The 24,935-nt window shown below is 57.1% G+C and overlaps 2 protein-coding genes across 2 annotated transcripts; one reads left to right on the top strand and one right to left on the bottom strand.

The window, feature by feature from the left end:
* Positions 1-1,439: 1,439 nt before the first annotated feature.
* Positions 1,440-11,153, bottom strand: LOC122379345 (nascent polypeptide-associated complex subunit alpha, muscle-specific form-like). The gene is made up of 6 exons (XM_043361480.1): positions 10,983-11,153; positions 5,974-6,056; positions 4,792-5,601; positions 3,734-4,248; positions 3,024-3,430; positions 1,440-2,882 (listed from the first exon to the last, which is right to left on the bottom strand). Exons 1-6 carry the CDS (start codon positions 11,118-11,120, stop codon positions 1,440-1,442), a joined length of 3,396 nt encoding a protein of 1,131 aa, XP_043217415.1. The 5' UTR covers positions 11,121-11,153.
* Positions 11,154-13,326: 2,173 nt separating this feature from the next.
* LOC122379387 (sorting nexin-29-like) lies at positions 13,327-24,409 on the top strand. The gene is made up of 15 exons (XM_043361557.1): positions 13,327-13,740; positions 13,903-14,025; positions 14,278-14,345; positions 14,566-14,701; positions 15,098-15,207; positions 16,382-16,522; positions 18,038-18,293; positions 18,580-18,724; positions 19,033-19,183; positions 19,700-19,814; positions 20,336-20,413; positions 20,698-20,884; positions 21,309-21,572; positions 23,027-23,167; positions 23,579-24,409. The coding sequence occupies exons 1-15, from the start codon at positions 13,667-13,669 to the stop codon at positions 23,834-23,836; spliced, it is 2,247 nt and encodes a 748-aa protein (XP_043217492.1). The 5' UTR covers positions 13,327-13,666; the 3' UTR covers positions 23,837-24,409.
* The last annotated feature ends 526 nt before the right edge of the window (positions 24,410-24,935 follow it).

The following is a 24,935-nucleotide window of genomic DNA, read 5'->3' as shown; positions in this document are numbered from 1 at the left end:
ATTTGAACATGTGGGGCAATTTGAACATAGTGTGAATAACACAAAATTACGGAAAATCCATAAGTGGCATGACAATAAGACCAATGAGAGAAATTATCGTAACTAAAAGGGCTATCATATGAACGGGGTTTTAAGTTTCAGGGAATGAAGATGTTGACGCACAGTGTAAAAAAATCAATTTCGCAAGGAAAACGCCTAACAACACGTCATTGCAACTTTATTGCAGCGCAAAATCTTGCATTGCTAGCGCCTAATACGCAACGGCTTTTGTTGTATAATGACCGAATCAGCGCCGTCAATCCAAGAAATTTGCTTTTGAATCCTGTTTTTTAAAATGGCAAAATAACTTTTAGCGTGGGGTAATTTGAACATAGTGTGAGAATTTAAATGAAGACAGGGATAGCTCCGAAAAAAACAACGCTCCCAGTTTTTTTTTTTGCCAATATTTTCGACCCAAGGCAGTAGCAGATAAGTGATGCCAGTTTTAGAAAATTTACGTCTAATATCCGTCTAATGTCCGGCATTTTTGTTGATTTTCCGTCCAAAAATGTTAAAGTCAACTATTTGTCCAAATATGTCCGAAAATTATGCAGCTATCAACACTCAAAACCGTCATTTATACTGCTTATCATGTAATTTTACCAGCCGAAAAGTGTTCATTATATTGAGATCTTAACAAGCTTTCCATTCGCCAATCAATGCTATGCACGATTACTTTATAAAAAGCGCTGAAGTGTAGCAAGCCATCGTCCAATATTGTCCAGTCTGCTACCTTTGTCCAAACAATTCCGAATTGGACATTGGACAAAATCAGAACTCCAAATGTCCAGGTTTCGATTGGCACCACTTCAACAGATGTAGTACGGTTGGGAGAGTTTTTATCGAACAAAAATGATAGACGTTCTGTTAATTGAAGAGGGGCGAATTCTGTCAACTGACCGGTGTGCAGCGTGCAGATATTGATACTCTGCAACTGTTATTTTTACTGTTGTGTTGATTTTTCAAGTGAAGGTATGTTTAGAATCGTTCTGCCTATTTGTTTATGGGTCAAACAACATCGGTGCTGGCGAGACTATCGTTTTTATGACAGGTAAAGGCAGTATGTTCAAATTACCCCACGGTTGGGCAATTTGAACACACCGTGACTTGGTGGAGAAGTGAGGCTATGCTATTCAAGGTATGCTCGGCTCGTCCAAAAATGAGGCTTGCATGGTGAAAGCAAGTGACACTTGCGCTACTGAAGCAGTTTTTCTTCATCCAGGGTTGAACTGGAATTTGGTACAACGGAGAAGACGTAAAAATATGTTCAAATTACCCCACACTACCCTACTGGCCGTTCCGGAACGGCAGACTGTCTGTCTCTCTCCCGGTCCGCGGCGGCCCGTCTATCTCTCCGCCAGTCAGCGGCTGTCTCTAACCGCCGATCAGCGGCTGCTCGGTCACCAGGAGCGGCGCCGGGCTGTCAGCAGCTGCGGCGCCGCCACCTGCGTGATGACCCGCTCGCCGATGGCCGAGAGGTCGGTCCGGCCGCGGTACCACCGCGCCGGTCGGAACTCAGACCGCCGCGGGGACCCGGTCGGCCGCGGTGCCGGGCCCGGACCGGCCTCCGCCGTGGGACGGGCCCCCAGCACCTGTGAATTGCCGGGCCGCCGCCGGAGGCTCACAGGTGCCGAGAGACCGCCCGCTGACACCGACACGGTCGGAGTCGGTCGGCGCTGCGGCGCGAACCGCGACTCCACCTGCGTGGTGCGCTTGCGGGCCGGCCGGGCTGAGGTGGTCTGGGCCAGTCCGGTCGGCCTGCCTGCGGCCTGAGCCGGTCGTGTCGGCCGATCGGCGGTCTGGGTCGGCCGGACGGTGGGCCGACTGCTGGGTCCAAACGTAGCCACCGTGGCATCCTCAGGTCGAGGTGTCGGTTTAGGCGTCGGAAACCCGGCCAGAAACTTCATGACGCTAAGGCTATCCGCGTCAGCGATAGTGTTGTCCGCTGGAGACTCTGTGCGACTCACCACCCCCACTTTCGATTCTCCAGGTGGAGGATGCGCACTATCCAGCTCTTCTTGCCGACCAGGGGGCGGCGACACTCCGTCCGGAGTGTCCGTCTCTCCGTCCTCGCTGGATCCTCTGGTTGTCACTGAGCTCAGATAGTACGTCTTGGCTCGTTCCCCGGCCGCCAGTCTCCCTGAGGCCAGGTACTGACGGAACGGGTGCCTCGCCGTTGGGGGCGGGGGCGGCGGGGGGCTGACGGCGGCGCTCGGTGCCCCGGTCAGGTGCCGGCGCAGCTCGGGCGGGGCCGGCGCCGTCGCCGGCCGGGGTACCGGTGTCACCGGGGCGCTGTTCCTGGACGGCGCAGCCGTGGGCGCCGTCACTGCCGGCGGTCCTGGCGGGGTGGGGACGCCGGGCGGTGTCTGGGCGCTGGTAGTCTCTGTGACCGGCGGCGATGGTGTGGCGGTAGTGGTAGAGGCAGTGACGGCCGTGCTCTCCCGGCCGGGAGCCAGGGTCGGTCCGGCCGTGTGCCGCTGGCTGACCGGCACCGGCACGCCGTCCCGCAGTGACGGAGTCTCCGGCGTGCTCAGTGCCACGAACCGACTGCGCTGCGGCGGCGGCGGCGGCGTAGCCACCTGCGGCCGCAGCGTGTGCAGGAACGGCCGGCCGTGCTGGGTGAGAGGCACGCTCAGCGGGCCGTCGAACAGGCGCGCTGCGCGGCCCCGGACTGGCCGGGATTGGTCCCTCTCCGGCCGGTCCCCCTCAGCTCGCCCGGGGTGGACGGCAGAACGCGCCAAGCGCCGGCGCTGCGTCCTCCGTCGGAACGAGCTCTGGAACAGCGCCGGCAGCGGCCACGAGAACAGATCCGGCAGGATCCCGGTGCCGACTCCCTGGCGGCGCTGCGGCCGGTGGCGGTGCGGCGGACGGCGCCGGCGCTGGGGGTGCGGTCGGCGCCGCGTGCAGCGCCGGCAGCCACGCCAGCCGGCCGGCAGGCGGCCGCGCGGCGGGCGGCGCAGCTGCAGCTCGGGCTCCGCATACACGTAGTCCACGGGCCTGTGCTCCAGGTCGTGGTAGTGCGCGTACTTGAAGTCGTGGTGCACCGAGTGGTCCTCGTGGTGGTATTCGGGGCCGGGAGCGTAGTCGGGTATCTCGTTCTCGGCGCCGAGCGGGTGCTGGAATTCGTCCGGTGGGAGGGGAGCGTTGCTGCCCCCCTGTCCAGTGTGGTGGTCCGAGGGACTTCCGTCTCCCTCCGTTTGATGCTGGCTGTCGGTTGTCTCTGAGGTGTGTGCCGTAGCGGGCCGGGCGCTCACCAGCGCCAGGACGTGAGTATCACTCTGCGGCGGCAGGACGGCCACGGGCTCACTGCCTGTCCGGTAGGCCGTCTCCGCCACGACAGGGGGCTCGACAGTGGACGGCACGGCGACCTCAGTCGGAGGCGGCGGGAGAACTGCGCCCAGGGAAACGTCTTCACGGGTGAACTGTCCCTCAGAATTACCGGGAGTGGGAGTAATGTAAATATGTTCCGCCGGGTCAAAACGGTAATCGGTCAGCGTTGTTTCAGTAGTCGGCACGACACTTTCAGATGCTTTTGCTTCAGCTGGCTCCGGCCGCACAGGATCCGTGCCAAATTTAACGGTGCTGACTCTGGTCTCTGGGGATGTGTGGTCGGAGCTCTTTAAGATTGCATTATTGTCGACATCGTTTGTGCCTGAGTTGTAGAAATTTGAGGTCCGTCGGTTATTGGTATCACCTGTGATGGAGCTGTGCGCTTCATGATAATTTCCTCCTGCCAGTGAGCTCGGTGAGGGTCCCACGGTGTCTCCGCCGGCGCTGGCGGCCGCCGATGCTGAGGCGGGCGGCACGCCGCTCGGCAGGATGGTGTGGTGAGAGACGGTGACTTCGGGCGCTCCCGGCCGGCCGCCGCTCACCGTGCGCGTCACGCTGAGGTACGACTGGCCGGGCGGCGCGGCGGCCGGAGGGAGGAACTCCCGTCTCCGGGTGGACGGGTACTGGTGCGACACCGGGTCGGAGTACGCCCGGCGTACCTCGGCGGTACCGCGGTACGGCCGAACGGTCGGCAGGGTCGGGTACGGGATCGTTGGTGGCGCGGCTGGCTGAGGCGAGGGGTGTGTCTGCTGAGGCTGCGGAGAGGACTGCGCTGCGGGGAGCGGCTGCCCACTGTGGGGCGCCGGGTAGGCCGGTGTGCCGGACGTCTGCTGGTCCTCCGGTGAGGGGTGTGTTGGCTCGGAGAGGTGCTCGTATAGGCTGTTGTTAGGGGGCTCGAAGTCAGTGTGGCTGGCTGAGGTCGGCGCTGTTTCTGTGGGAGCCGCCCGCCACGTCTGGGGACCGTAGGTCGGCACCAGCTCGGGGTCAAAAGTCGGACCGTACACATTGGAGATGCCGGGCGCCCCGTAGTTCTGAACCGACTGCTCATCAGCTGTCGGAAGCTCTGTAGTTTGCGTAGGAGTCTCCTCCGTAGGTCTGTGAATCTCCTCTCTCTGTCCGCTGCTTCGGGTTCCGTGGGGGCGTCTCTTCCTGTGCCGCTGGCTTCGCCCTCCGATGTCGTTACGACGTTTCTTGGCGATGTCAAAGTGGAGGTCTGCCAGTGAAGTCAAAGCCGCGTCGGAGCGTTCTTCTATGACCCCGGGACGCCCACCGTCTGTCAGTGCCAGGTCAGCGACACCAGGACGGCCAGCGGGACGTCCGGGCCTTCCACTGCCCTGGCCGTCAGCCGTCACCGGATTCGTCGGTAAGTTGGCCGCGACAAGTCTCTCATGGACCGAGCCAGGGCTGGGTGGGAGGTCTGACCGCCTGACGTCCTCGGGTCCCGACCCGCTGGGTCTGCTCCGGTCCCCGGCGTACAGCGTCGGCGACGGTCCCGGCGTGGTGGGAGAACCGCCGGGGTAGGGGGAGGTCGGGAACCACAACTGGTTTATCGAGGCCACCCGGTCCTTATAGACCTCGTACTGAGCGTCAGAGAGCTGTGGTAAGTCGTTTAGAGACGCTGCATCCGAAGAGGTGCTTTGCTTTTGGTCATGTGTTTTGAAGAACTCGAAGTTTGCGAACGGTAAATCCTCCGGCCTCCAGAAGCCTGGCTGCCGATCGGCGAGGCCTGATGCCGATGACGATACGCTTCTCTGTGACTGGAACCCTCCCTTCTGTGCACCTGTGTGTGACCCGTGGCCCGACTTCCCTGGTCGGTCGTATCTCCGGAGCTCGGTCTGCGGCTGCTGTCCTCCGTTCCGCGACCTCCGGAGCTCTGTCTGGGGCTGCTGTCCTCTGGTCAGCGGTGGCTCAGTGTTCCACTGCGCTCCGGCGAGCAGCAGGGAGACGTTGATGGCGGGGCGGTAGGTGGTGACTGCCCCCTCCACCGGCCAGTCCCAGCGCGGCCGCCGCCCGCCGGAGGGGCTCGGAGCCTGACCGACAGCGGGGCCGGGCCGGGCCAGCGGTCGGAAACCGTCACTGAGCGTCTCCGGTGCGCGAGGGCTGGGCACAAACGTCTGCCCTAGGATGGACGGCAGGGCCAACATCTGGTCCGCGCCCCCGTCACCGGCCGGCGGGGATGAGCTGCCGTCGACGGCAGAGACAGCTCTGCTGGATCCGGCCGGGGCAGAACTCCTGTGGAGCAGTGCTCTAATCATATTTTGTGGGTGACGATGGGCGCAATTCACGTTCTGTACTTAACAGCTATGAGAAGTTTTGTCAATGGTGTCATGTTTGGTACTAACAATGACGAACTGAAGCCACATTATGTTACATAGCTCCGTACATTAGCGAGACACATCTAGCTGTGCTGCGTCTGACTGGACTGTCGCGCAGCATTATTCACGATGGACTGGCCAATGAAGCTTGGTCTTTTGTTGGTCATCTTAGGCACCCAAACATTCAGCGATATCTGATGAGCGCATCAGCGATAGTGATAGGTTGCCTTCTATGTGAGCGGTTCTGTATTGCCTGAGGGGCAGGCGCGTAGGTATACCTATTGCTCACCTGGCCGCAGTAGTTCGTCTTTGGCCAGCTCGTTCGGTCGTCTCTGATCTGTCCGATCCCAGTGCAGTTGTATCCTCCAGAACCTGCGAAACAGGACCGTCAGTCGTCAATGGCGCTCCTCAATGGCTCGGATCCGACCAACGAGGACGATATACATTGGTATGTGCGGCTGATGTTTAATGGATTTAGGCAGGTAAATAATCTCAACCTAGCGGTGGTGGTTAATGGGTAATGCTCAGTCCAGCAGAGACGATTGCCTAAGCGTGTTGATGATACGGTAGCTGTGTCATATCACAGCCACCGTGCGTTCCATTGCGTAACGCCACACTGCTGCTCACTGACAGCAGAACGGACGGAGCGAGACGGCGGGTGACTGATGCATGGAGATCTCACTTTGACTGCTAATGGTGTCTGCCTGGACGGTAATTTGATGTCTGTGCCCATCCTCTAATTAGCTCGTGCGCGGGTTTCCCGTGGTGCCGTTCCAAGCGGGAATATGTCTCATATGCGTCATTTGTGAAGGTGAACGGGACGGCACTGACTCGCTGTCTGTCACCATTGTCCTCTGGTGAAACCGTGGTTATTACATGGACGGAGGAGGCGAGCACCAGTGGTCAGCTGGGCGCCCCGGTCAGGCACCCGTATCACTTGAATAACACGGAGAGCTCGTAGGAACCGGAGCCGCGGGGCGTGTCCGAAAGTCGGAAACGGGCCTGTCGGAAGGTCGGTATTACCAATATCACCAGATACCATTCCCGCTACTCGCTGCATTGTCGACAGCGTTCTGGTAAAGACATCTCTCCGTTCTCCACCATCGCGCATAAGCCGTCCAGTGTCACTGGATGTCGATTCTACCGTGTGACAGAATCGCAGCTCTCCGCGGCGCTGCGCTCCCTGCCGTGGCTGCAGCTCGCCACGGTGGAGAGCTCACAGCTCAGGTGCGCCGCGGCAGGGATACCAGGGCTTAGGGGCGCCGCGGCGGAGAGCTCACAGCTCAGTCAGTTGCGGTGCGGCAGAGAGCTTACAGCTCAGGTGCACCGTGGCAGGAGGCTCACAGCTCAGGTGCGCCGCTGGTGACAGCTCTCCTGGGCAGCGGGGCTCGATATGGCACGTCAGCCGCACGAGCCTCCGCCCGCCGTCACAGAGTGACACCCGGCCGTCAACTTGCCGTCACCGGTGTTACGCGCTCCCCCGCCAGTAATGAGCGGCCTGAAATCACCGCTCGACACGGGAGCTAATCGACGGCCTACGTCACCGACGGCGGCTCTATGACGGCGCGGTGAAACGCCAGTCACTGACAAATGCGTGGGACGGGTGAGCAGAGGACACAGCCAATTACTGTAGGTATAATTAGAGTAACCGAGACCCTCATCCACACGCTTTTCATACACAAAAGCACAGAACGCTGTATTACGGTATAAAATGGAATATTTAACGTCGATCGGTCAGTTGATATCGCTCATTCGATTCCCGTTTTATTTCTGGCTTTATAGTGATCGAAGAAAGACCTCAACAACAGTGCACACAACAATAACTCGACCTAGGGCATAGGAAACCTCAATAGCGTGCAACACTAACACCAAGGCAGCAGTCAAGAGAAACTTCAATGCTGGACCACACAACGCTAACACCGAAACAGCTGGCATGAGGGACTTCAGCAGTGCACACAACGCTAACTATAAGGCTTGGAGACTGATGATGACGGTAACTCCAGGGATTGGAGACTGCGACGGTGCACATAATGGCAACACCAAGGTATGGAGACTGTAACAGTGCACATAACAATAACAGTAAGGCTTGGAGACTGCAACAGTGCACATAACGATAACAGTAAGGCTTGGAGACTGCAACAGTGCACATGATGATAACTGAAAGGCTTGGAGACTACAACGCTGCACATAACAATAACACCATTTTACCCTGACCTACCCATTTTTTACCCATTTTACCCATTTTACCTACCCATTTAACACCATTTTACACCATTTATTTTCCCATTTTACCCTGATGTATGTTTTCTTTATAACTCTCTGTGACTAGAGACACAGAATAGCCACGCCCATGTGGAGTTGTCTGCCTTTGTCAATACAATACAATACAACACAATACAATACCAAGGCTTGAAGACTGCAACAGTGCACAGAACGATAACCCCAAAGCTTGAAGACTGCAACAATGCACGTAGCGATAACACTGAGGCTTGGAGACTGCAACAGTACACACTACACATACTGATGACACCAATGCTATGGGACTGCAACAGTGCACATATCAATGTCGCACATGCTATGGGACTACAACAGTGCACATAACGATAACACCGAAGCTTGGGGACTGCAACTGTGCACAGAGCGATAACACTAAAAGGGACACAACGGTGACATGATGACTTGGGGGAGTACAATCACTGGCGGATCCAGGGGGGGGGGGGGGCATTTAGGGCCATGGCCCCCCCCCCAAAGCCTAAAGTGGCCTGTTTGGCCCCCCAAAACGTCAGAAAAATTGCTAAGAAAATATACCTTGATGGAGGTTTTTAGCCACTTGGTGAAGTAAGGCTTTCCACAGCATAATATGGAGGCCATATGGTAGCAGTGAGGGTCAGTCAAAAGTTGCGCGAGCGGAGTCGCCACCTTCAAAAAAAGACTGTGGTTGACACGTGTTTATGGAGCGGCAGCTGGTACTTGGTAGTTGGCGGTGTTTCGCGTGGTGTGGCATCACTGGCGGATCCAGGGGGGGGGGGGGGGCACGGGAGCCTGAGGTGCCCCTGACAGCAGGCCCGTGGTGCCCTTGCTAGGCCTGTGGTGCCCCTGGACCCTGGCAGGCCTGTGGTGCCTCTGGCGGGCCTAGGGTGCCCCTGCTAGGCTGCTGATGCCCCTGGGACCTGACAGGACTGTGGTGCCCCTGACAAGCCTAAAGTGCCCCCAACAGACCCGTGATGCCCCCGACAGGCCCAAGGTGCCCCTGCGGGATGCCGTGATGCCTGCGAGGCCGGTGGTGCCCCTGCGAGGCCGGTGGGGCCCCTGACAGGCCCATGGTGCCCCTGCGAGGCCGGTGGTGCCCCTGGCAGGCCTGTGATGCCCCTGCTAGGCCGCTGGTGCCCCTGGGCCCTGACAGGACTATGGTGCCCCTGACAGGCCCAAGGTGCCCCTGCAAGGCCGGTGGTGCCCCTGTAAGGTCTATGGTACCCCTGCTAGGCCTATGGTACCCCTGCTAGGCCTCTGATGCCCCTGACAGACCCATGGTGCCCCTGCGAGGCCGGTGGTGCCCCTGGCAGGTGTCTGGTGTCCCTGACAGACCTGGGGTGCCCCTGACAAGCCTGTGGGCCCCCTCACAGGCCCGTGGTGCCCTTGCTAGGCCTGTGGTGCCCCTGGCGGGCTGGTGGTACCCGGTGCCCCTGCTAGGTCGGTGGTGCCCCTGACAGGCCTGTGGTGCCCCCGGGCACCAAGGGGGGTCATGACCCATGTGGCCCCCCTTGGATCTGCCACTGATACGTTATGGCTTATGCAATATGCAATTGCAGGCACTTGGTATCCCTCACTTATCCCTCATTGGGGGCTCTGGCGGGCTCCTGAGGGCCCACGTCTATCTCCGGGAGCCCTAGACGGGCTCCTTTGGGTCCTTTCAGTCCACTATAGCATAAGAGGTCTCCACGCGAGTCCTATACATCTGAGGGCGTACCCTGACGTCTGAGGTACCCAACTGCAGCTCCAATGGTCTCTTAGTTCTTACACTGGCGGATCCAGGGAGGGGGCATTGAGGGTCATGCCCCCTTCCCAGAGGCCTAAAGTGGCCCGTTTGCCGCCTCCCCCAAACGATAATGAAACATAGTTCAATCAGTGCGTGGCCCAGGAGCCGAGTTAGACAGGGGGTGTTTTACCACCTCCCGGCCCGCAAAGGGACCCAAGCACTGACTCGAAGCGGGTTAACTGGTCGACAAAAGCAATGGTAAGTGTTTACAAAGTAATATAAAGGCATGGGTTGGGTGGGCTACCATTTATATATATATTTTCTTTTTAGTTAAAAAAAATATAGTGTCAGGGCTGTGACGAAAAATAAGTGGCCTAAATCCGATGAGAAAACAGGATTTGGGGGTACCCTAGGTTTGGCTCCTGCATGAGTTGCCCCCCCCCCAAAACGCAAGCCTGGATCCGCCAGTGAGTACAATAGTGCACATAACAATAAAACGAATACGGCGGTCATTGGAGACTGCAGCAGAACACATACCGCTGGCACTGGGACGTAAGACTACAGGGACTAGGACTAGGGACTAGGGACTACAGCAGTACATACTTCCAACAATAACGCCAACTTTCAAAAGCTGTCAAGTTGGCTTTCAAAGTGTTAGAACTTAGAAGTTGTCCGAACTTTTAAAACACATGACTGGCCGCTCCGGTTCTCGACCTTGCAGCTCAGTCCAGCACAGCTACAAGCGGAGCTGGGTTCCGATTCCTACGCTGCTAAAATCGCTCACCTCCCGTTGCAGGTTTTGTTGTTGTACCTAAATCTTAGAATGTTTGAATTGAATTGACAGGCTGACAGTAGAGCTTGTTACTTATGTAGGCCGCGACCCTTACCGTCCGCCCGGGCAATGCCGGGTGACGGGATAATTTAGGTGTCAGTTTAGCGTGCCCTGCAGAGCCGGATACGGTCTGTCAACAGGCTGCGGAGTGCGGTTGCTCCCACCAACCATAGACCATCCCCGTCAGGAGTCTCACATCGATCGCCGGAGTTACTTGAACTCGGTCACACACCAACGGGAGTTAAACGCTTTATCAATTCTGAGGCACGGACTGACAGGGAGACCTTTCTAGCTTTGGACTGAGTGTAGAGAATTAAAATAGGCTGGCATCTCACCTACACCCTAGTCCCTACATCACCGCGTTTGGAGTGTGGAGGAGTCAGTTGGTGCGTGTGTAGCCGCAGGGGGTGTCTCGTGTGAAATGCGCTGCTGCGGATGTTTATGCACGCATGGTATGGTGGTCTCCCCAGTCCCCGCAGCTGCGACTCACCCCAGCATCGGCTGCTCCAGCCCGTCCTGCCGCCTCAGCACCAGCGCCGTGCACCAGGACCACCGTCACCACCGTCACCAGCAGCACCAGCGGTCGCCGGTGGCTGCCGGCGCCACCGTCCGCCGCTCGGCGCGTCATCTCGGTCCCCGCGGCGCGCGACTGTCGGTCCGACGCGGCCGACGGCGGGTCACAAACTGTCCGCCGACGGCGCCGCCCGCAGCGCCGAGCTACCCACCGCTGCTGCACACTTTCTCCGGGTCTCAGGTGACCGCGCACCGGCCCCACGGCCTACACACGGTCACGGCCCCGTCCCCCGGGGGGGGGGGGGGGGTATAGGTCGGTCACCATTCCACATACGGTTCACACGCTTGTGGTTTGTCTTTCCGACCGTCCATCTACCCGTCCATCTATCGACATCTGTCCGCCCGCAAGTGTGTCCGTCCGTCTGACTGTCCATCCGTCAGTCCGCCCGCCAGTCCCGTCCCCGTCAACTTTGTCTGTCCGTCCGTCCATCTATTCGTCTATCTGTCAGTCTGTCTTTTCATCCATCCGGCTAGCCGTCCGTCTGTGTCCGTCAGCCCGCTCACTGTCCTTCATATCTGTCCGTCCGTTTATCTATCTGTCCGTCTGTCCGTCTATCCGTCTGTCCGTCTGTCCGTCTGTCCGTCTGTCCGTCTGTCCGTCTGTCCGTCTGTCCGTCCGTCCGTCCGTCCGTCTATCCGTCTGTCCGTCTGTCTGTTTGTCCGTCTGCCCGTCCGGTCGAGCGCCAAGCTGCCGCTGGCCTTCTGTGCATAGCCGGCCATTAGGTATCTGGTATTATGTCGAACCTGTCGATAAAATCGGTGCATCGCATGGTGGTATTTTAGTCTCAAAGCTGGCCGGGCAGTTGCTGAATGCTGAGTATGGTCATCGATATCACTTCCGGTCAGCTATTCAAAACGGTTTCTGTAATGGTAGGTATCAGAGCTGGGCGCGTTCCTCGATTTCCGGTAGTGCGTTAGCGTTCCTGCGTTCCTCCGGCCGCGGTTAGTGCGTTCCTGGAATAGCGTTCCTCAATTTTTTTTTTCGTTCGGTGCGTTAGCGTTCCTGCGTTCCTGCGTTCCTCCCTCAAAAATACCGCCGAACCACGCGGCGCGGGCCCAACCAAACACGGGGCGAATCGATCACAGCCTTGGATCACAGAATACCCAGAATCCCCAGAATGGCGACGTGGGGCCGAAAAGCAACTCAACATCTCTTTTCCGAATCGAATATCTGAAATACGTTTTACCAATATCATCCGTAGGGTTTTCAACAAAAATACGACCTGCTTAAAAAAACAATAGTTAAGTTAAAAGATGTATCTTAGTAAAAGTTATCATATTTACTTTACACATTTAATGCCTGAAACTGAATCGAATAGTAAACATCACCACTAAAAAAATTACACATTTAATGCCTGAAACCGAATCGAATAGTAAACATCACCACTAAATCTAAGCAAGCCTTCCTCGACTCGACCGACAAGTGGCGCCTCTACCGGCAAACACACGTACTCGAGATTCAAACATTTGACACAGAGGTCATTGGCAGCAATATCATTTTTCGGGTGGTTCCGCAAGAACGCAGGAACGCTTCAAAATTTCGGTTGGTGCGTTCCTCTTACTTGCGTTTTTTTGAAAAACTTTGCGTTCCTGCGTTCTTGCGTTCCTAAAAAGGGCGGTGCGTACGTAAGGAAGAACGCAGGAACGCACTAAAGGAACGCACTTGCCCAGCTCTGGACTAGGTATATAGGTAGGTAACTACATCGAATTCTGAATTTAGAATGGTGTCACCTTGGATGACCGTCTTGATCGTCGTGGGCCATATTACCTATAGGTAGGTACCTATGAGGTAATGTTGCACAACACGCCGTTACCCGCCCTAAAAGGCATTGACGCTTTATTTCTGTGGAAACATAGGTAAGTAAACTTTGCAATTTCGCTCGCGTTTCCATATAATTCGAGCGTCAGCCTTGGCAGCCGCCAATGCCTGGCAGCAGAGGGTACCTAACGGCGTGATATGCACTATGATAGAGATATAAATGCACTATGCACTATGCAGTGCGCACAACGGGGCTAGCTGCTGCGTTTTAGTATGCTTCAATAGGCGAGAATATACATGGACGTTTTTAAGTCATTTAGGTCACCTGAGGTTATAAATACAAAAAGAGTAGTAAAATTGCAAACTGCAATTCAACTATTAGTACAGACTCAAGTTTTAGGATGATCGCACAACTGGCAGTAGAATAGTGCTGTCCGCTTCTCCGACTTCTGCCAGCTCATTGGCTCATGCACTTTTTCAAGGTCGGCAGTGTTTGGAGATCTTCGCTTGGGGCGAAGCTTAGGGCGTTTTTGTCTGAATTCAGATTATTGGCCTTGGAATAATTTAAGAGATCTGCGTTGTCATGGTGAGACGATTTTCGCTTCAAGGTTTTGCTCCTAGTCCCACCTTCTCCATTGCTTTGCTGTGCTTCACACTTTAAGGATTTTGATTTGTGGGTTTGCGTTGGGTGATATATGAGTGTTGTGTAACTTTGTTTATTTAATTTTGATAAAGATGGAGCAGAAGGAGTGAAGACGATAGTTATGTCCATTTTTCTGTGACAAATAGTCGTGGTATTCTCAATCAGCCATAAGCATAGACAAACAGAGCAAGACAAAACCATGAATTTCAAGTCGGAAGAAAGGCAAAACCTTTTGTCAAGGCTGCTGGATGCTGTAAAGCAGTGTCAAATCAGGTGAGGAAAATTAGTAAATATACATCAGGCAAAAGTTTTTGCAATGTAAAATCTTATGTCACAATTGGAACCACAACATATAAATGATTTGTTGAGTTTTCTGAGTAATTGGTCTACCCTCTCCTCAGATCCCTCACTGACCCTGCTCTCATTCCCCTGCAGGTTTGGTGGTAAGCGGGAGCTGGCCACTGACATGGACCCGCGCATCTGCTGCCTGTGCCAGCAGCTGGAGGCTGTCCTGCAGCATGGCCTGCGACAGCCCGAGGCCAGCAACACCCCATTCAGGTACCAATCTGATGTGGACGCTGTAGGTGGCTGGTAGGGGAGGGACAGGAATGGGATGATTGAAATCCAACAGAGAAGTGAGGTTTCAATATCCAGTGATTGCCAGTGCTTAGCTAATGGCTGTCAAAGCATGACACTGCATTTATGACAAAGTTCAAGTTGCTCTGCTGTTCTGCTCTGCTGACAAGCTGTTCAAGCCTGTTCACCCATTGTTAGCTGCTGTTCTGATTTCTGATGTCCCTGCTCTTTCAGACAGATGCGTGATGCCATTGCTCAGAACTTTAGCATAAACCTGAGTGGAGCGCCGCCGGAACCCCCGGGTACGTTCCGTCTCTTCTCAGATACTCTTTCAACTACCCACAGTGTCTTATTGGCGGATAGCGAGGCGTCAGGTTATCAGAGTGTGTGTCTTTGGTGTTCCATTGTCTGCTCTTCACCCGCCTGTGCCGCCGGTCGGCCCGGTTGTGCTCTTGTACCGCCCTCCGGTCCGTATGTCGCGGTGACCGGCAGTCTGACCTACCCCGGACCGTCGGCCGGCAGTGTTCTGGCACTACGTGCGGCTGCACCTGACCCGGCACGAGTACGAGCGCTACCTGCTGCTGGTCAACATCCACTCGGACGCTGGCCGCGGCCGCGCCTGGCTCCGCTCGGCGCTCAACGAGAGCTCGCTCGAACGGTACGCGCCGCCGCCCCGGGTCGGCCGACCCGTCCCCGAGCCGTCTGACCCGTCCTCGAGCCGCCCAGACCCGTGCCCGAGCCATATGGACCCGTCCCCGGGCCGTCCAGACCCATCCCCGGGCCGTCCAGACCCGTCCCCGAGCCGCTTAGACCCGTGCCCGAGCCGTGCAGACCCTTCCCCTGTTCAAGCCCGCAGAACCACATCTAACTGCGCATCTTTTTTCAAACATCAACAAGCTATATCAGTCTGCAGTGACCGCCGGTTTTCGTCCGGCAGCGTTCTTTTTATGACGGTATCCCTGTTAGGTATTCGCATACTTAGTCGTGACCGTGACCGACATCGCTGTACTCTTGTCCGCCTTGCGTGACACGGGCCGTGCTACGGCTCTTCCAGGTACCTTCACGCACTGATCGGCGACCGAGAGGGTATGGCTCGCTTCTACGAGCCGTGGGCGGTGCTGGCTGACCCCGAGAAGAACGCCATGCTGCCCAACATCGCTGCCGGTACGGTCGGGACTCCCTCCATTACCCTCTGAACCCGCCGGACCGCGCTCTACGCGTCCCCGCTGTCTTCTGTCCTGTTCCCTCCATCTCTCCGTAGATGTGTTCCCTCCATCTCCCTCCTTCCCTCCATCTCTATTCTCTCCATCTCTCCGTTGCGGTGTAGTTGTCGCTCAAAGCCCCACGAACCATCGTGCCGGTCCCGTTCGCCATTCGACCGACACGCCTGCACCGCACATGTGTTCTGTGACCGATTTTTTTTTTGGGGGGGGGGATGGACTGAGTCGGCTTGGTATCTCCGCAGTCGGTTTCGTTATTTCTTTTTCATCGGCTGATGGGGACAGGTGTGGTTCCTGTTATCAACCTCAGAGTGTTTTGCCGAGAATGATCGGACCTCGGCCCCACAATCGTCTGTTTATTGGGATCTGGCTGCGCAGCTGTCTGTTGCCGTGCCGCCGGTGGGGTGTTTTTCTCTGTGTGGTCTCCGTTACCAGACCCGTGTTTGCGCTCTGTGAGTGACGTGCCGTGTGGTGGCCCCGGGCCCCGGGCCCCGGGCTGGCTAGTATGACTCAGCGCAGGACAGCGCTCGGCCACGGCCGGTGACGTCGTGACCTCGGCATTCCGACAGACACCCGGTGACGTGACCTCGGCATTCCGACAGACACCCGGTGACGTGACCTCGGCATTCCAACAGACACCTGGTGAATGACGGTCCCCTGACGTCGCCAAACTGGCATATGATGTTACTACCTGGGCACTAAAGAGTCAAAGAGTCGTTACTACCACTGGCAAATAATGTAACCTCAACCGTAATATGATGCCCCACTAACGGTGCATCATATTACGGTTATGATCGTAGTTAATCCTTTTCTAGCTGAAGGATGATTTTTTCCCGACTGACGTCGCTGGTCTGATGTCGTGAGTCGTCTAAGGTGGTGTTTCACCGACGCTGCCAGCGCGCTGCCAGCGCATTTCGCGAGCTGACGTCATACTTATGGTAGTGTTGGAGCTATGGGCTTGTTGATGTTTCCACGGAAACCCAAATTGCCACGTGTGCTGGCAGCGTCGGTGAAACACCGTCCAGATCCGCACTGACGCACACTAAGCTGACCCGCCGGCCTGTCTCAGATACCGCGTCCTGTCGTCATCTGACGTGTCTCGGCCGGCCCTCCGCCAGGTCTGAGCTCGGTGCTGTTTGCCATCAGCATAGACCGCCAGGAGCTGAACGGTGCGGCCCGGCCGCGGCCGCGACCGCCCGACCTGAGCGCGGCGCCGCCCAGCCGAGAGCCTGAGGCCGTGGTCAAGGCCCAGTCTGTCGGTGAGGACTGAGTGAAAAAACTCTGAATGGAGAGAGGAATGGAGTGGGGCGAGGAAGAGGGGTGACACATATTATGAGGAACGCACAAACTCTGTGTGATTAATGTAAGGCTTAACCCGCGCCCCGTAGGGGGGGGGGGGCCGAAACGGCCCCCCCCCTGTCCTTTTCGGTCGATATCTCCTAAACGGCTGGAGATATCGCCACGAAACTTTCAGGACCCCTCCGGGCATCAATTTTACACATTGTGACCAAAAATTTTTCCAGAGGCTATGATACCTTGGCCACAAATGACGTCAGAGTGACGTCATGTTCTGTCATTTTCGACCGAAAAAAGACCTTCGCGAGAAGACCTGTCAGGACTACAGCTTTGAAGATACAGAAAAATGATCAAGACATAAAAGGTGTAGAATTGACAGTGCTACAAAACTGCTATCTCGAATTTTTGAAATTTTTGAGTTTTGACCCCCAAAAATCAAAAAAGCATTTTTTTGGATATATTCGCCAAAAAATCCAAAAAGTTTTTTGAGTTTCGAAAAAAACCGGAATATATGTGATAGTGCCTACCGTCTTCTATCTACATACCAAATTTCAGATCGATACCTCGTTTTTTGGCCAAGTTATAGCGAAAAAACTGTTCAAAAATGATGACGTCAAATTTTCAAACTCAATTTTTGGCAATTCTAGAACTCGTAGAGCAAAACAAAGACCACCATTAGACTCCCCGTGACGAGCTGCATCGAATCGATACCCATTTTATGCAAAAATATCAACTTTGAAATTTGACCTAATTTGACCTGACCTTGACCTGACCTTCACAAAAACGTGACCTAGGCTGGCCCCAAAGGCTGCCTAACCCACATAATCGCATTTGTCATGTAAAATGGACCATAAAACATGTATCACACGACACATTCATATTGTGACCCCCGGTGACCTGACCTCGCTGTGACCTGACCTGGTATCAGTGACCTCAGATAGCAAAGTATGTGTTTGACGAACAATGTACCATCGATGGTTTTCAATAAATTACCAATTTACTCGCTTTCACAGCACATTTCTTGAATTGCCTGTGAACGGTGAAAATCTGACCTTTGACCTGACCTGTGACGTCATCGGTTTGACCTAGGTCAATGAAATTTGGTCACAAGGTAGTTCCCGGGTGGGGCTATCGAACGCCGTTTGAATTTTGAAAATCGGCCGGTAACTTTCCGAGATCTTAGGGGGGGGGGCCGAAACGGCCCCCCCCCCTACGGGTGGTAGGGTCCGCCGGTAGCCCTACGGGGCGCGGGTTAAAGATGTACAGGGACTCTGAGCACAAGCTTCACTCACTTTATCCGGCGCTGATTGCTGTAATGTTCGTGAGCTGTGTCGGTTGTCCGATGAAAATGCGGTATGCGATTGCAGTGGCCCTGGGAGTCCTACCCGACCTAACTAGCCCAGGATGGGGACGATACCACCTTCTCGGTTCGTTCCCACCCCGCGCTGCCCGCCATCATCTGCTGTCTGCTCGGGCAGATGTGCGCGCGGCGCGGCCGGGCGGCCGCCGCCGGCGCCGGCGTGTGCAGGCCCAGGTGGTGTCGCTGGACGGCGATGACGCCGGCTCGGTGGCGTCGCCCAGCTGGCGGTCGGCGCCGGCCACGTGCGTCTCGTCCCCGGCGCCGGCCGGCGGCCGACACGCCTTCTCGTTCGACGGCGCCGGCGGCGAGCACGACGGCAGCAGCCGCTCGGAGCACTCGCTGCCGGACGCCAGCAGCGGCGAGGACGGCACCAGGTGAGACCGAGCGGGGCGGGACGGGGTGCGGGCCAATGGGGTAGGAGGGGACGGCACCAGGTGAGACCGAGCGGGCGGGTCCGGGTGGGACTGAGCGGGATGGAGCGAGACGGGATATGATGGGATAGAGACTGAACGGATCGGGAATGTCATGCATGGAGCGAGAAGGACAGACTAGGGACAAACGAGCCGAATAAATTCGTTTTTCATGCAAAGCGCAACTGCTCCTAACTGGCACCTGTCGGCGGCGGTTTCGTGTAACCGGCGTGTGTTCCGCGCGCGGCAGGTCGGAGGAGGCCGGCCCGGAGGCGCCCCAGCAACTGCGGCCGTGCGGCGGCGAGGCCGGTGACGCGGCGTCTCTGACGCTGCAGCTGGACGCAGTCAGTGACCGGTTCAGCGCGTCCAACGGCGAGCCGGCGCTCCCGCAGCCGGTGAGTCAGTGCACTGCGCCGGGCGGGGACCGGTGAATACTGATAGTGTGATCCTCGGCTCCCATCCTATTATTGATACAGGCGGCCAAATATATCTCTGCCCTCCTGTCAGTGGTGTAGCCGGTCTGAATCTCTCCCATCGCTGTACTACTGCAGCAGATTGGCCAGCTCGGCCCGGCTGACTCTCCCCCTCTCCGTTTCTCAGGTGGTTTGTAACGGGCTGGCCAGCTCGGCCAACTGACCGCTCCCCTCTCGTTAGTGGCACAGCCTGGCTGACTCCCCTCCCCTCCCCTCCCTCTGTTCCCCAGGGCGCGCTCTGTAACGGCCTGGCCAGCTCGGCCGACTCTGCCGATGACGTCAGAGACCTACTGGAGGCGGCGCCCTCTGTGTCCAGTGGGGTCGGCGACCACGGCACGCTACCTCCCGGAGAGAGTAGCACGACCGCCTCCCTGTCAGAGAGTGAGTACCGCCAGCTGAAAAACCACCGACATTGTGTGGTGCATGCTGACACACTGGCGCCTTCTGATTGCTGTGTAGCCCAGTATCGCGATGTTTGTATCGCTCAGTGGCACTCTCTGCTGCCGTCCAGCGACTGAGCTGCCGTCCATCTCAGTGGCTGGACGGCAGTACGCTTGGACACGACTCCGGTCCGGTGTCTGTGCCGTGTTACCACCCCACCTGTCTGCGTCCGGTGGTGGACGGTCGGCCTGTGACGGGGCCGGCTCACCGGCGCTCTGGTCACGCATGGGCCCCGCTGACGGCGCCGCTGGGCGTTTGAATGCGAGCTGTGCTGATATATTGTGCGTTTCCCGCTCTGCCGTGCTGACGGCTGCCGCTGTGTTCCGCCGTGTCTGCGCTGTGTCCCGCCGTGTCTGCGCTGTCAGTTCCGCCGTGTCTGCGCTGTGTTGTGCCGTGTCTGTGCTGTGTCCCGCCGTGTGTCTGTTTCTGACTGACACTCTGCTCTCCCTCCGTCAGGGGAGCTGCGGGAGGCGCTGGTGGCTGTCAGCGGTCAGAAGGCCACGCTCAGCGAGCAGGTGACGGAGCTCCGCGCCGAGCTCGACTCGGTCCGACAGCAGCGGGACGCACTCAGGTACCCAGACGAGTGAAATTCAGCCTTTGAATATAATAGAACCAACCATTTCAAGTACATAGTTTCTGGTTGAATGTCTGAAACCTTTCTGTTTGGTAGGCTCTGCTACCGTGGCATAGCTCGTTTGAACGAGCTGGGAGTCGAGCCAGGTATTCTGTCGTACCGCTACAAAGTCAAAAATGTGCTGCTGGCCACGCCACCGACATGAACGTATGTTGAACGAATGCATGTGCGTGAAAGAGTATGTATGCGCTTCATTGTTTGTATTTTCGGTTTTTCATTGACGTGAACATGTGAAAAGCCCCTCCTCAGAGGGGATCCTGTTTGAATACATCTGTATCTGCATCTGTATCTGCTTAGGGCGCCGTGAAGCTACAATGACCATCGTCTGTAGCCAACACCTGCGTCAGTGCTGCCGTCCTCCCGTTTCGATGCTCATTGGATGGACGGGTCTGTGCAGTCCCTCTGAGCCCACCCTTTGAGTGCAGTCTGTGATACCTGCTCGGTCGGCCCGCCGACAGGGAGGCGGCAGAGGCCAGCAGCGCCGTCTGGGAGGAGAAACTGGCTGTCCTGGAGAGCAAGCGGCTCACCTCAGAGAGGTGAGAACCAAGAGCGACATCTTGAAAACGTACGGCTTCTATTATTCTTCACTTTTGGTATTTCGGTATTTCTGCAGCGGATGAATTTGAAGTATACCGTAATAATGCAGCGCAGCATGCACACTTCTATCTACATTAAAGAACATAATACGTTTTCTAAACGTATTGCGATTTTTTTTTTTCAGGGCGTCAGCTTTCACCTTGAAGTGTGCCAAGTCACGCCGTGTCTGTGTTCTGTAAGACAGTCAGACCGGTGACCTCAATACGTTCGCTCTGTGACGCAGGGAGAACGGCATCCTGAAGCACCAGCTGAAGAACTACGTGAGCGCGGTGCAGCAGCTGCGGCACGGCTCGCCGCACCAGATCCTGGAGGAGCTGCAGCGCGAGCAGCGCTCCTCGGAGGAGCAGGCGCTCCAGCGGTACGACGACTACCACGCCGAGGCGGAGGCCTACCAGCGCAAACTCATACAGGTCAGTCCGTCCGGCACGGCGGACCGACGGAGGATGGTCCCACCCCCATCGGGGGACGAACAGAAGATAGCCCCTCACCCGACGGAGGGGCCGAGGCACAAACTCATACAGGTCAGCCACGGCGGTTAGACGTAGGACCGCAGGGTGGGTAGAGTGTCCCGGCGGGTAGCGATCGGCGTTAAGCTGGGACGGCTAGTTAGAGCGTCTGACTGGCTCTGTCTTAATTGTGTTGATACTCAGTAGGTGCAATCAGCTGACGGAAGTTTCGGTGGTCTTACTGCATAACAATCGCACGGCGTGAAAATGGTATGAAATGTCGTATCTGCCCCTACCCATTCATTCCCTTATCAGACGGGTGGCCGAGCTGCCTGTCGCATGGGACTGAGGTGCTCTCTTCCCGCCCCCTCCCTCCTCTCCTACCCAGGTGGCCGAGATGCACGGCGAGCTGATGGAGTTCAATGAGCGGCTGCAGCGCCGGCTGGGCCGCCGGGAGCGGCAGCTGGCCGCGCTGCGGACCGAACTGGCCGAGTGCGGCCTCAGCGGGGCCGCCTCTGACACCTCCGGCTCCGAGGGGGCGCCTGACACCGGGGAAGACGAGCCGCCGCCGCCGCCGCCGCCCCGCGTCCACTGCTGGATCCCGGCCGCCTTCCTCAGCGGCTCCGGCAACGGCGCTCACCACGTCTACCAGGTGAGGTAGGGGCGCGACTCACCACGTCTACCAGGTGAGGCAGGGGGCGCCCACCACGTCTACCAGGTGAGGTAGGGGCGCTCACCACGTCTACCAGGTGAGGTAGGGGTACAATGGGACGGCGCTCACCACGTCTACCAGGTGAGGCAGGGGGCGCTCACCACGTTTACTAGGTGAGGTAGGGGCGCGACTCACCACGTCTACCAGGTGAGGTAGGGGCGCGACTCACCACGTCTACCAGGTGAGGCAGGGGGCGCCCACCACGTCTACCAGGTGAGGTAGGGGCGCTCACCACGTCTACCAGGTGAGGTAGGGGCGCGACTCACCACGTCTACCAGGTGAGGTAGGGGCGCGACTCACCACGTGTACCAGGTGAGGAAGGGGCGCGACTCACCACGTCTACCAGGTGAGGTAGGGGCGCGACTCACCACGTCTACCAGGTGAGGTAGGGGCGCGACTCACCACGTCTACCAGGTGAGGCAGGGGGCGCCCACCACGTCTACCAGGTGAGGTAGGGGCGCTCACCACGTCTACCAGGTGAGGTAGGGGTACAATGGGACGGCGCTTACCACGTCTACCAGGTGAGGCAGGGGGCGCTCATCACGTCTACCAGGTGAGGTAGGGGCGCGACTCACCACGTCTACCAGGTGAGGTAGGGGCGCTCACCACGTCTACCAGGTGAGGTAGGGGCGCGACTCACCACGTCTACCAGGTGAGGCAGGGGGCGCCCACCACGTCTACCAGGTGAGGTAGGGGCGCGACTCACCACGTCTACCAGGTGAGGTAGGGGCGCGACTCACCACGTCTACCAGGTGAGGCAGGGGGCGCCCACCACGTCTACCAGGTGAGGTGGGGGCAGAGAGTGACTGCGCTCACCACGTCAGCTACCGTACCAGGTGAGGTAGGGGATCGGGCCGGCCGTGGGTCGGGCGGGTCTCCCTCATATGTTGGCTTCAGCGGGGAAGTAGACCTCTTTATGCCTGAACGGTAAATCTAGTAGTCTGTTGTTGAGGTAGCCCGATCCGATCCATTATCGGGTTAGTGCTTTGGAGTCTGGATTGATTAGGATTTACGTTGATGATGATTGCTGGGTGTACCGGTCCGAAAAGCTCGGCTTCATCAGATCAGACGCATGGGCCTTCGCAACGCATCGCTTTACACCTGAACTTTTCTTTTTATTATTGCTATTTTTTGTGTTGCTTCCGTCTGTGCACTCTGGAGACTGACGTTACCGAAGTTGCTCACGTGGCTCTGAGCTCTATTCCCCCGAGGCCTGATCTTTTTTCCCTTCCGCATAAATTTTACTGGTTTTCTTACTGTCGACTATTTTTACTTGTTCTTATACTGAACATGAAGTGATGGACGCCAAATGGCCTTCGTCGCCGAGGCGTTTAAACCCAAACCATCATCACTTTTCCCTTGGTGTTCCACTAACCACTCGTCGACCATTACAGGTTTATATTCGGATACGTGATGAAGAGTGGAATGTATATCACAGATATTCCAGTTTTTACCTTTTATACAACAAATTGAAGAAGGAATTCAGTGAAGTGAGACAATTCGATTTTCCGCCGAAGAAAACGTTAAACAAAAAGGTATGTTGTAGTAGCAACTTTCCTTCACAACAAATTCTGTTTTGCTGTCGGGAATTTATAACGTTTGACCGCATATCTGCAGTTATCAGCTCCTGGATGAGTTGGGACTCTTGTTAAGCATTCTGATAAAACCTTGCGGTTTTTTTGCGTTTGCTGATGATTGGTTATATTGTTCTGCCTTTAACGTGTTTTTTTTTTTAAAGCAATTTAAGTCGTTGCTTCACCGAAACGCTACAAAAAAGCCGTGCGCTTCCGATTTTATGTGTAGTAACTGTACTTTCGTCCGTGGGCTGTTTGCTTTGACAGTCGCTCTTGTCTCTTGTTTAATCTAATAGCCGTATACCGACCTGCTGTGTGATACGACGGACCCGTGTACTCTGACTGACGGTTCCTTGCCCCGCCACTCGGCAGGACGGTCGGCTGGTCGAGGAGCGCCGCCGGAAGCTGCAGGAGTTCCTGCGCTGTGTGACGCGCGCGCTGCTCGCCGGCCGGGCCGAGCTGGCGCGCGCGCCCTGCCGCGCCGCGCTGGTCGCCGAGGAGCCGTTCTTCGGCCGCAGCGGCGCCGCCGGCGAGCAGGGCGGCGCGGCGGCCGGCGGACGGCTGAGTATGTTCAGCCGGTCGGCGGCGCCGGCGGCCGGCCCGGCGCGGCCCCGCTACACCGGACTGTGAGCCGGTCTCCGCGGCCCGGAGGTCAGGTCAGGTCAGTCCCGCCGACCGGGTGTGTTGGCGGCGCGCCGGTCGGCACGGCCCGTGCGGTGACGACTGCTGCGGGTGTGGACACTGGACACTGCGGGTTGTAATCTCCTGCTTGGAGTGAAACATCAGGCGGGGGGCTGTGGTGAAATGTCTTGGACGGTACCTGTAATAGTCGGATGGGTGAGCTTTAGGCGTTACTGAGGGGGCAGAGGGACCGAGGGCTAAACCGGTAACGGGTCCCTTTGCCTTGACCCGGCGGCGGATTCGTGCTCTGAAGGAGAGTCTAAACGTTCCATAGTAGGTTTGCCGTCGGAAATCATTGGGACCTAGCGGCCGAATCTCGTCTGTCTGTTGATTCTGTGACAACTGGCGGCGTAGAGTCGCGGGCGGGGAGTCGGTCCGGCCCGGCCGCGGGTCGGGCGTTGGCTGTGATGACTGCGAGCCGCGGTGGCCGCCGCACCGGCCGGCCTCGCGCCGGGCGCAGTCTCCGCTGAATGCTTCCATACGCCGGACGCCTTTGTCGCGGGTGAGGGCTGCTGCAGCTCGCTGGGGGGGGGGGGGGGGGGGGGTCGCTCAAACTACCGGCACACAGGGCTGGGTGGGGGACGGGGCGGGGCGGGGCGGCGCCGCCCGCAGCCGTTCCGCGCAGCCGACCACCAGCTATCTGGGGGGGGGGGGGGGGTCGGCAGTTGCTACACACCGTGACGCGCATTACAAACAGCCGGCCTTTATCGCCGACCATGACCTGACTGTATACCACAAGCCATATATGAAGGTATTAGCGTGTGTCTGTGACTGTATGTGCACTGTCCTGTGTTGTGTCATCTCAGTTATTTTCACGCGCTGCTGTCGCCGGCAGGGATGATCTGGCCCGCCGCGCCGCCGCAATATACTCGGTAGTTATTTGTGGCGCAGTGTTCCATCTCGCTGTGATGGTTCCCGTGCAACCTTGTGGTGTTTATCACTGCTTTTAGATAAACTGTGATCATTTACTTGTGCTATCCATCCATCCGTGGGGCGTGGAAGTGCACAAAACCATAATATGCTGTTTTTGTTCATTTACATTTTTACC

This window comes from Amphibalanus amphitrite, unplaced genomic scaffold (assembly GCF_019059575.1).
Source record: "Amphibalanus amphitrite isolate SeventyFive unplaced genomic scaffold, NRLGWU_Aamphi_draft 000076F_arrow, whole genome shotgun sequence".
NCBI lineage: Eukaryota > Metazoa > Arthropoda > Thecostraca > Balanomorpha > Balanidae > Amphibalanus > Amphibalanus amphitrite.
Note: the sequence above shows the minus strand (reverse complement) of the source record. Positions and strands in the feature narration are given on the sequence as shown.